Raw genomic sequence first — 11,502 nt, 5'->3', positions numbered from 1 at the left:
TTTTCTTTTCTTTTCTTTTTCTTTTTTTTTTAATTTTATTAAGGATCCTGTACCCAGTGGTTTTTCTGCGGGAGATGTGTTGATTCCTTTGGCGGATGAGTATGATCCCATGTTCCCAAATGACTACGAGAAAGTGGTAAAACGTCAAAGAGAGGAACGACAGAGGCAGCGTGAGCTGGAGAGGCAAAAGGAAATTGAAGAAAGAGAAAAGTAAGGCTTTTGTTTAAATTCATTACATGTTGACAGTTAAGGAAAAAATAGAAAAATCGATCTGGTTTGGTTTATCCCTCTAAATAGTTCCAGGGAAATTCCAAACAGCGATACTGTGTGCTTGTATAAACAAGCTTGTTGTTTTAATTAGTATGTTTTGATTTAATTAATATGCACTTTTGAAAATTGTCTAATAGTGCAAGAATTACAGGATTTGTCACGTTTTCAGCCTCTTTGGCTGAAAGACTTGTCAAGGTTTTCTGTGTTTACTTTATTTGGGTGGTAGCAGCAGTATTTGGCTGCTTCTTGCATCCTTATCAGACCTTGAATTTGCAGGTATTGTAGAGCATTTCTTGTCATTATAACATGACTGCAGGAGAACCTTTCAACACTACTGATAACCCTTCCTTTCTGCTTTTAAATATTCCAGACTGATACATGAACATGTTTCGGTGTTAAAGGTGTAGCTAGTGCAGCCTCTGAGAGGCACTGTTGCATTTTCATTTTTTAATATTCTGCATTCAGTTTAATTGTGTATTTATTACTTCTTTGTCTATGGACAAAAGAAAATACTACTTATTTTTAATTACCGTAATGCCCTTTCCTTGGAAGAAGAAATCTTTCTAATCGTATTAAAGAATTTGGATGCAAATTCTGTGTCCTATTGAAATAGGTGGTAAAACATCTGCCAGCCAGGCAGTAAGATTGTGTTTGCTTATTTTAAGGGAAATTAATAATCAGGTTTCATCATGTTATGAATCATCTAAAGCCTGTGGAATTACAAGGGGGATATTGTAATGCTCTGTTTAGATTCTGAAAATGAATATTTCTGATCATTTGGACTTCTTTATCCTCTCTCTGTTTTATCTTCACTGTTGAGGAGGATTATCTGAGGCTCTCTTACACACCAGCTAGCGTGCAGGATCTTGGAAATCTGGGCTGTCATTTCCACAGCTTTGTGTTGATTGCTGTTTAATTGTGCCTTGTACTTGATGTATGTGGGCCAAAAGGGCGGGAGACTTTATATAAAAAATCAGAGAGAGGAAGGGAAAAATAAGTAATGCATCCTGATTTTTAAAATTGAGGAAACCATCTCAACCAAACCTACATCAAGTGTGTGCTCTGTGACAAACTGAGTGTTTGAACAGAGCATATGTTCGATTTTGATTCAATGTAAAGATGCAGAAATTTGTCTGCCTCCATAGTAGTGCTAATTTTAGCATCCTGCAGTGCGGTGTTGATGGCTGTGCTGGGAACGAGATCTGATTTTTGCCCGAAGCTGTGCTCTTAACTTTTTGGGAAAAATACTTGCCTTTTTTCTAAAGTGTAAAATGAGTAATATCACAGGTGCCGTAACTAACAGTTGAAGTGCAAACAACTCTTGAAGCATTCCACCTAATGTTAAAAGTTGTAATAGACTTACCTGAATATTATTTTAAATGCCCAACTGGCATCTCAATGTTTAAGAGTGGTGACATTTTTGTTTTCTAATTGAATGAATGATAATATCGTGTATAGCCCATGATGGGGGATTTAAAAGGTACCTGTTCAAAGCAGGGAGCTTAATGTCTCTGTTACCTTGCTATCAGTTCTATCCAACGTTTCTTCCGTGGTAGTGGTTCAGTCACTAGTCAGTTTGGACTAGATTTATTCAGGTGATTCCTCATTTCCATACATTCGTCTTGACTGACTTGCAAGTAGAAAATACTCTTGCTTCGGATCTGCAAAAAATACTCTGTGAGGATAAAAGCAGAGAAACAAGAACTAAAGGTGTTTACTTACACCTTCATGGAGAACATGGTAAAATGCTAATTAGAGTGCAGCAGTATATTTCACGCTGCAAAGATGATACCACAAACTGAAGCAAAGAGTTAACTTCGGTGATTTCTTAATGCTAATGTACTGTGTCTCCTAGAAGACGTAAAGACAGACATGAAGCCAGTGGGTTTTCAAGAAGACCAGATCCAGATTCTGATGAAGATGAAGATTATGAAAGGGAGAGACGGAAAAGAAGTAAGGGAGCTGTTTATGTTTTTCTCAAGGAAAGAGGAGAAAAAGGCGAGAGGGTATTCACAGTTCCTGTTTCATGGATTCTGTATTTCTCTGTTCTCAGCTGGGAAGTATACTGTTACTGCTGAGCCTTTAGAATAAACCTAGTATTTTATTATGTCATTACTGTTGTAATGCAAAAAGCTATTCTTTCCATGGAAGCAAATGGCAGCTAAATTATTTGTGGAAAGACCTCTTTTTGCATTAGTGTGTAGATACTTGCTTGAAGTTTCGTAGACTTCAGGAAACAGTTGAAGCGTGAGATGAAATCAGACTATGAGAATCACTGTTGAGTTTTCACTATTAAAGCTTACCATTGCTGCATTTGTGATTTGAACACCCTTAGAATCAGTTAGAAAATGTGGATCTGGGTGATGAGAGATGTTGCATAAACAAAATAAAACTTTGTTCTCTTTCAGCAACAAAGTTACAGTAAGTAATTTGGGTCCATTATTATTTTAAAGAAGAAAATTTCTGACAGGAGACATTGAAAAAATTTCCTGTGTCTTGAATTTTGGGACTACATTAGAATATTGCTCATTAAAGTATGGAAGGACCTTTGTACTTTTTACTGTTACGCAAGTGTAGCTAATCCCGAAGAGAGCATCTTTTTCATTTGGCTTAATCAAGTGGTTTTAAGAAGTTCAGTTTTTAGAACTGAAGATTTGTTTCACTGCAGTCTGCAGTTTTGAAATCCAATGAAACATGTTTATGATAGACATGGTATGAAGTACATCACTGCAGTCTGATGTTGTCTCCCTTGAGGTGCCTTTCATTCATTCCTAGTTTACCACTTCTGAAACTTCACAGATTGCTCTCTTGGTGCTCTTCTGTTGTTAGTGATGTATCTTAATCGGCTCGTAAGGAGCCAGCAGCTCTGTTCAAATACAGCAAAACTATTCTGAGCAGCAGAACCTGATCGTATGAATGTGTCGTCTTCTGTTTTCCTCATAGGTATGGGAGGAGCTGCCATTGCACCACCCACTTCTCTTGTTGAGAAGGACAAAGAACGTACGTAACCAAAGTCCTGTTCCCTAAAACCTAGCAGTGGTGCTTATTTCTCACTTAACCTTCAGTTTAGCCCTCCTGCCACACTCTTCTCATATGATTCTTTGTGGCAAAAGAACTTGCAGTAGTTCTTTGTAGATGGGGGGGTGCTGTGGGGAGCCTGCGCTAACAGCTGTGTTCAACATCTGGGTTCTGAAGGATTCTTTCTGTATTGCTAGAGAAGTGATTTGGCAAACTGGTCTGTTAGAGCCGTGCTCATTTCTGATGTGAAAGAAGAAATGTTGCAGAGAGGTTTCTCTGCGTAGACTAGAAACCTCCGCAGCATGGAGAGGGCAATTTTCCATTACCCTTTACTTTAGGAGGTACTTTATGAATATCTTCCCTGAAGGAATTACGCACGACAGACAGAATTTTGTAAGTTTTTGAGGGCTAATTTGCTAGAGATGGGTGTGGACTAGGTTGCAGTTATCCACTAGATGGCATCATCTTGCTGTGAGAGCAAAACCGTTCAGGTTTTTCGCTTGTCTAATTGTCTAACATCTTAAAATTAAAATAATGACCAGCAGGTTTTGTATGTTGTTTGAAAATAGCAAGAAGAAAGAATCTTAAGCTTACAAACTTTCCTTTGGGAGCCCTGATTTTATTTATGAGAAGATACTCTGCCGCACTTTATTTTTTAAAAAATTGTTAGTGAATGTTATAATAGTGGAAGTATTTGTAGCGTGTAAACGTTAAAAACAGAAATAAATTGTTTTGAGTAAATAATTAAGAGCAATTGAGTGGTGTCAAGGAAAAGTAAATATAGGCTGGAAGTGGTAGAAATATCCTGAGGGGGAGAGCATTTGGAATGTGATGTGATCTCATAAGGAAACCATTGTATGGCTTGTTACTTGATGCTCAAGGCTAGGGCTGGAAAAACCTGAGAAAATATTGCTGTAGCAGAAGTCCCTTTGTGCAGCCCATCTGCTGCTTAAATAGGGATTTATTTTTTTTTCCTCTTGTACAACATCCCAGACTTCACATCAGACCCTTTAGTTGGTAAGATACAAGTATTCGTTCACCAGATAATCATCTCAAATTAAGTCAGTGTAAAAGTCCATAAGCAGATTCCAAAGTGTGTTCTGCGTCTTTCTTTTATAATTCGGTAGGCTTTTTACATTTTTGCCATTTGACTTGTCAGTCAAAGGTAGTTTAATAATCTAATTGGTATCACTGGGAGGTGTGTATATAGGTATAGAAATGCGTATATATCTAGCCCCTAGGAAAAGTTGCTGTCAGAAATGGTCAGCGAGATCTCTTTAAGACTGTATAAAAACTGCTTTCAGTTGCATTTCTTCTTTTGTAATAAACTAATGTCTCTTCTGTGTAAATATTCCATGTACTTTTCTTTACAGTCCTCAGGCCAGAGCTGTGTGGATTGATCTATTTTGGTCATAATTCCATTCTTGATGAAAGGGGCTTTTAAATTACCTGGACAGGGCCAGTAAAACTCATTGTAGTGCAGGTGGCCTCTTAATGTTTCTTTTTTCCATTTGATAAGTGAAAGCTTCATAAGTGCATTGTAGATGAGCTGATGTAAACTCGCTGTGTATCCAGAAAGGAAAATCAAGAATAAGTCAACTCAGATCTTTTTTCTGAGAGAGGGGTGAAGGGATGTTAAAGCAGCATGTGCTGAGGAAATGTTTTTCAGATTTAGATTTGTGTGTGAGACTTTTTTTTTTAGCTATTTGTTAGTACTAAAGTAGAAAAAGGACAATTGCAGGTGAAGGTCTGTAAGTGAGTTAGGTGGAAGGCGTAGTACTTGCTTGCAACAAGTAGGTAGTTCATGCAAAGTTGTTTTAGTGAAAAAGCAAATGTCTCTTTTCTTCAGCTGTAGCATCGTTTCCATATGAAGAGGAGTCAAGACCTCGGGCACCATCTTCAAAAGCAGCTATTCCTCCACCAGTGTACGATGAGCCAGAAAGACCTCGTTCCCCAACAGGACCAAGCAACTCTTTCCTTGCTAACATGGGGTAAATGATTGAGTTATGCACGTTTTGTGAAAAAAAGGCATTAGGAAGCAGTGAAAACTAAAAGTTAAAATAGTTTGTCAGCAGAGAAGAGCACGACTCCTTGCATGTATGTGCTTAGGCTGAAGGCACATAGTTGGAGCTGGCAGGGTGCAGAAAAAGCAGTGGGATTCACTCGATCGAGGGAAATGCGCTTGAAGTGGTTGCACTCAAAGCTTTGCTTTTATACTCCTCTATAAAGTGTTTATGCCTTGTACAAGCCTGGCTAACGTAGTATACAGGAAAACACAGATGGCATGTTACTTCCTCTAGGTTTCTTTTCAACTTTGTCCTAAATTTACTACGTAGCGGTGGGTAAAGCGTTGCAGCTCTGCTTTTTTTGTTTGTTGCAGAATTCGAAGTGTATTTGCATGGATGTGGCTGCAAATGTGTCCATTTATTTTTCTGCCTTGGATTAGCGTTGTGTATAATGCTTGTGTTGCTACTGTGGCAGCAAAGAGAAGTCAAATTTATAGTTTAAAAACAGCCCTGAGACCTCGTTTTAAAGGTGTCGTGGTTAGCTCTGGTCCTCTTTTTAACCACGTTGGGTGTTGTGGAAATGCAGTCTCAGTATAGTCAAAACTATATGCAAGAGGAACACAGACGTAAAAGTCCAGTTTATTATGTTACTATGCTGCATCTCTGTTTTGGAGACAATTTTTCTTGGTTTTTTATATATACATAGAAAAGTTTTGAGGTGTTTTTCATGTTGTCCAAAAAAGGATAATTAAACTCAGCCCCTTTGGACTTAACGCATTGTTACCACTTTTTTAGCAATACCATAGGACCTTCACTTTCTTGAAGGAAGTGCTAAAACTACATGTAACCTGCCTTATTTTGACCACGCAATCGACTACTGTTTATTCTATATATGTCTTTGTACGTTTCATATAGGATGCTTAGAAAACAGTCATGTAGTCACCGGTCCTGCATTTTCCGTGCAATTTTCCCTGCCTATTTGCACCAAACAGGGGTGACTGAGCATAGAATGTTTACTGTGGTTTAAACGAGTATACCATGGCATGTTTTTTTCTGTCTTGGCCTATCTATATCCAGTTTCCAAAGAAATGTCAACACATGTAGGTATAATTTGATTCTAAATATTCATTCAGACAGAATTTCAAAACCTGTCAGTGGAGGTCCTTTTTGTAAGGTACTTATTAAAAAAAAAGTACCATAAAATAGCTTAAGAATTTTATTGCCTCAGTATGTTCCTGAAAATACAGAAAGATGAGGCGTATTTAACACGGAGCGTATCTGGATTTGTTAAAGGAAGGGCTAGTAAAGCTACATACTCGGGAGCTTACACCAGCTTTGAACTAGTAGATAGTGGAGTGTGTTCTAATGTGGGAAGTAGGTATTCTACATCTGCCTTTTCTCTTAAGCTACCAGCCACTGACAAAGACAAGAAACTGGACTAAATAGGCCTTGGTCTAATCTGGTTTATGATTTAATGTCACCAGTGTGATTTACTGAAAGATGCCCATGTCCACAACGGAGGGATTGGGCTAGCTGAGCTTTAAAGGTCTTTTCCAACCCAAAACTGTTCTATAGAGTGTATGATGCTGACTTGCACTGCTAACACAAGTTGGGCTGTATTTGTAAAAGTACGAACTCTTTTATTTAGTGAGATTCTCTGACAACTCTTCCATCTGTAATTCAGGGGATAACACTTATCATCATGGGGCGCTGTGAAATTGCTGGATTGTAAGTTTGCATAGAAGCTTCTATGTTTTCAGCCTCTGTGTAGTTAGATTTTAGGAGGGTAGAGTATTTGAGCACTCAGGAGAAAGGCAATGTTAATATTTTGTGTGAGAGACCTTTACTAACTGATGCTTTTTCTCTTTGCAGAGGGACAGTAGCTCATAAAATCATGCAGAAATATGGTTTCAGAGAGGGCCAGGGGCTGGGAAAGCACGAGCAGGGGCTGAGCACAGCACTGTCAGTAGAGAAAACGAGCAAGAGGGGTGGCAAGATCATTGTTGGTGAATCTACAGAGAAAGGTAATTTTGTCCTACACCAATAAGTTTGTAGAAGATGGTCAGGGGAAAATAACAGTCCAGGCTCAGTGGATGCTCCTGGATTTTTTGTTTGCCATCGGAAAATACTAAATAGAGTTGGAAGAATGACTCATGTTCCTTCTTGTGGAAATGTATCTCTTTTTTATCTTTTCCTAAACTGGTCCTCGTAGTTATTTTAGCTCATCCTCTCCTTCCCCTCTCATTTGTCTTCCTTTGGTATTTGGAAGCCTCTTCTCTTCAGGGGTTGATCCTTCTCTGCTCCTACTGGCTCTCTCCCTATCATGTGCTTTAGAAATTGCTGTCATTCCCCTGCTGTTGTCTGATCTGGTGACAACATCCAGGCTTACTGGAACAGCACTTCTGCCTGAGCACAAGTGTTGGAAATCAGAAGATCTGATACAAATCTGACCTTACATCAGGGGATCTGATAAAATTCTAAACCTGTGAATGATTTTCCTCATGTAAATAGTACATTGTCAAAGTTCTAGCTTCATTCGCATTCTGTAGCAGTGATTTTTCTGCTTGTTGTCCTTCCACATAGCTACGAGTTCTGAATTCCTCACCAGTATGAAACTACATTGTGTGGCTTTTATTTGGTAGCAGCAAGATTCAGATAAAAGCTCTCATATAAGGTTGAAACAAGCTTTAATCTACAGTTATTCCATGAGTCACTGTTCTTTCTTCCTCGCAGAAACAGGCAAGAAAACGGATTCTAACCCATTGACTGAGATACTGAAATGCCCAACTAAAGTGGTCCTGCTTAGGGTAAGTTGGGAGGAAGAGAACACGTCTTGGTGTTGGCAGCACACGTGACTGGTTGAAATGTTTTAAACCTGTGGGGTTTTTTTACAATGACTTTGTGCAGTTTGAACGGTTCTGGCCTGCACCTGCACAGGGCTTTGTGTTGTGAAGGAAATGTGTCTCTTCCCGAGATGTATGTTGTGACTGTAAATCAAGAGTGCTTTAGATTATACAGTTACCTTGTCTAAGTACAAGGGAACTGTCTCCTCCTGTGGTTTTTGACTGGCAAATTAAAATACTCGTGGTCACAGATGCATGTGTCCATGACCTGTCTCTGTAATTGTGCGCACAGACTGCATCCCCTGAGCTGGGTTTATATTTTTAACTTTCAGAACATGGTAGGTGCTGGGGAGGTGGACGAAGATCTCGAAGTTGAAACTAAGGAGGAATGCGAGAAATACGGCAAGGTTGGGAAGTGCGTCATCTTTGAGGTAAGAAATGATCTGTCTCTCTTTGACTGCCAACTGGGCACTCTGTCCCTCACGTCTGGGTTGTTCCTGCCTGAGAGAAGGGGTGTAGAGCAGAACATCTTGCCAGGGTCCTTTGCTGTGTTGTGATTCTGGATTTTCCATATCTGCAAGATACAAACTTTTAGTGTAAGAAACTGTGCCTTTGGAACCTTTTTATTGTATTCTCTTCATTACTTTTGTGGAGAGCAGCATTTTAAAATAGTAGGTTTGCTATTGTTCTAATTACTTATGGTTTGTTGTCTTTTTTTTTTTTTTTTGTATGTGTGTGTGTTTTGTTTCAGATTCCTGGTGCCCCTGATGATGAAGCTGTAAGAATATTTTTAGAGTTTGAACGGGTTGAATCTGCCATCAAAGGTAGGGTACTAAATTGTGTCCTCTGAACCTTGGAGTTAACTTCTGTAGAGAGATTAAACAGTCTCATTGATGAGGCTGTTTAGCAAAAGAAATGTTTATTTTGCTGAATTGCTGCTTGCTCACCTGTTCTTGGTTTCAATTCCAGCTGTTGTGGATCTAAATGGAAGATACTTCGGAGGTAGAGTCGTGAAGGCTTGTTTCTACAACCTGGACAAGTTCAGAGTACTGGATCTGGCAGAGCAAGTTTGATTTTAAAAATCTAGCTCGAGGTGTCACTGTTTTGGCAATCAGGTTTTCAGCGGTAGGCTGGGAATAAAGAAGAGAAAAGTAGCTTTCCTAGCAGACTGGAAACAAGCCTCATTGAATGGATTTTTCACATTCGTTGTGACTTACATTTTTTTGTAATATAAAGCCCTTTGAAAGTAAGATTCACGTCTGTGTGGTTTTGAGTTGCACAAATCTGCTTAGTGCTCTGGGGATCGTGCTTTTTTGGTTTTTTTGAGCTTTCAGATGACTTCGTTCTTTTTCAAAAATGTATTGCTGAGGAGATGCTTTTGTCTGTATTCCTGCTTTCCTTGTTCTGGTGCTTCATCGTGGAGTCCCTGTGCCGCATCCACACGATAAAGTGGGAAGCTTTGGAAAAGGACTCTGTGCTGTCGTACTCCCCTTTCCCGATGGCATCTCTCAGAGTTACAGCTTTGCTCTCTTAAGTCCTCCATCTTCTCAGCCAGAGCGATTTGGGGTTGTTGGACAGCTGACAGCTAGTTTGTTCTCTCCTGACTCCAGGACAATATTTTCTGTGCCAGACTGGAGAGTAAAGTAACGAGGAATGAGCTTGTCTTTCTTCCCAAATCCAAAGAAAACGCACGTTTAACCCAGGGAAATGGAAGGAGGAAGGAATTTAAAATGCTTGGCCATTTGAGTCAGAATGAGTGAACTGTGAGCAGGAGCTCTGCGCTGTCAGGCAGTCTTTGCTGGAAGTAGCCGGATTAACTTGATTACAGGTTGTTACTGAAATGCTGTAGGTAGGACTGAGGAAAACTCATTCTTGTATCTGGCCAGCTATCAGAGTCTCGCTGATGTCACACAGGTAGCTGACCTTTGGTTTACTTGATTCAAACCTGGCATTTGCTTTCTCTGTGTATTTCAGGTCAAATAAGATCAGAGCTAGGTTTTTTGGGTTTTGCTTTTTTTTTCGAGAAGGAATACCAGTGGAATTTTGCAAAGTACAGGCGATGGAAGAAGATTCTCATGGGAAAACCTGAAGAGCTGACAAACTAAACTACTAAACACTACGACTCCTTTGTTTTAACCTGATGTGAAGTAATACACAGGGCTCTGCTCCTGGTTTTATATTTGCTTTTACTTTGGCAACCGTGTGTAACAAAGAGTTGGCAAGAGGTGGCTGTGCAGCGATGGCGGTTGTCTCTGTGCTCCTCACACCTAGAATCGTGCAGATATTAAAATGGAAGTGAGCTCTGAGGGCGTTCTAGCTGTTTGAAAGCTGATGCTGGGTGTCTTTTCCCTGTTCCACACATGTACTGTGGTTGATCAACGCTGTGAATATATCTAGTTCTTGCCCTTTTATTAATAAGTGTTGGCTGCAAATCTATAGGACAAACCCTTGGTCTTGTGTTTGGCTTATTTTGTCTGCTCGTGTTCCACCAGCCTCTGTACAAATGCTTGTAAAACAATTTTTTTTAAAAAAAGAACAAAAACAAACCACGACTTGTATTTTACCTGCTGTGTGCTGGCTTCCTTACTGTCCTCTTCTGTTGTACGAGGCTGTCCCACAGAGTCGGTCGGGGCAGCCGGCAGGAGTTGTAATCCACCAGAAAACTTCTCTGCAGCGGAGGCGAAGAACCAGCCCAGCTAATAATAAAAGCACAGGACTCAGGGCAACAGCAGAATCTGGATTCTGTTGCTTGCTCTGCTGTTATGTTTTCTGTTTGACCTTGAGCAACGTTTCAAGGCCTTTGCTCCGGTGTAGTAAAACAAAGAAATTAGCCTAATAAGCATTAGCATAGATTTGTTTCCAAGAGTCAAATAATGTTGAGTGGCATGCTGTCGAAAGTTAAGCGCAGATAAGAGATTTAGTATGATCTGAGCCTGGCTTGAAATACAACTCGGCTTTAAGCAACATGGTTTATTTATGGCTCTTATTTCAGCAAATACCTCTGGTTTTAGTGACTAGCTGTAAGCATTTCCTGGGATAAACAAACCTTTTTTTGTGTGTCTTCTGACCAGCTGTTGCTGTTTTCTCTGTAATACCAGCTTCTGAACTCCCACTTTGACGAGTCGGAGGTCATTGGTTTGCCGAGAGTTTCTTTACTGGCAAGTTTTGAACCATTTAGTCCTAAAAATCCTTATTGTGGTCGAAGACTTGGGGATAAAGTTTTACCCCTGGAAATGTAGGCAAGAGGATTTGTTCCTGTAGTGTTTTGTGTAGGAGATTCATGCTATAAATAAAGTATTTTTCTGTACCGTGGGGGTCACAAAGCATCATACCTCCTCCTAAAGCATTCGCAGACCCATGTGGCC

At 39.7% G+C, this 11,502-nt stretch overlaps 1 protein-coding gene across 1 annotated transcript; it reads left to right on the top strand.

The window, feature by feature from the left end:
- Window positions 1-43: 43 nt before the first annotated feature.
- On the top strand, window positions 44-9,536 carry RBM17 (RNA binding motif protein 17; the record flags this gene model as incomplete). Its single annotated transcript, XM_009875329.1, has 9 exons — window positions 44-210; window positions 2,126-2,223; window positions 3,214-3,270; window positions 5,138-5,279; window positions 7,167-7,318; window positions 8,028-8,101; window positions 8,470-8,568; window positions 8,889-8,961; window positions 9,107-9,536. Coding segments are annotated over 9 exons (966 nt in total), but the record flags the coding sequence as incomplete, so codon positions are not given.
- Window positions 9,537-11,502: the final 1,966 nt, after the last annotated feature.

The sequence above is a fragment of the Apaloderma vittatum genome, unplaced genomic scaffold, assembly GCF_000703405.1.
Source record: "Apaloderma vittatum isolate BGI_N311 unplaced genomic scaffold, ASM70340v1 scaffold32848, whole genome shotgun sequence".
NCBI lineage: Eukaryota > Metazoa > Chordata > Aves > Trogoniformes > Trogonidae > Apaloderma > Apaloderma vittatum.
This window is presented reverse-complemented; position numbering and strand designations above follow the sequence as displayed.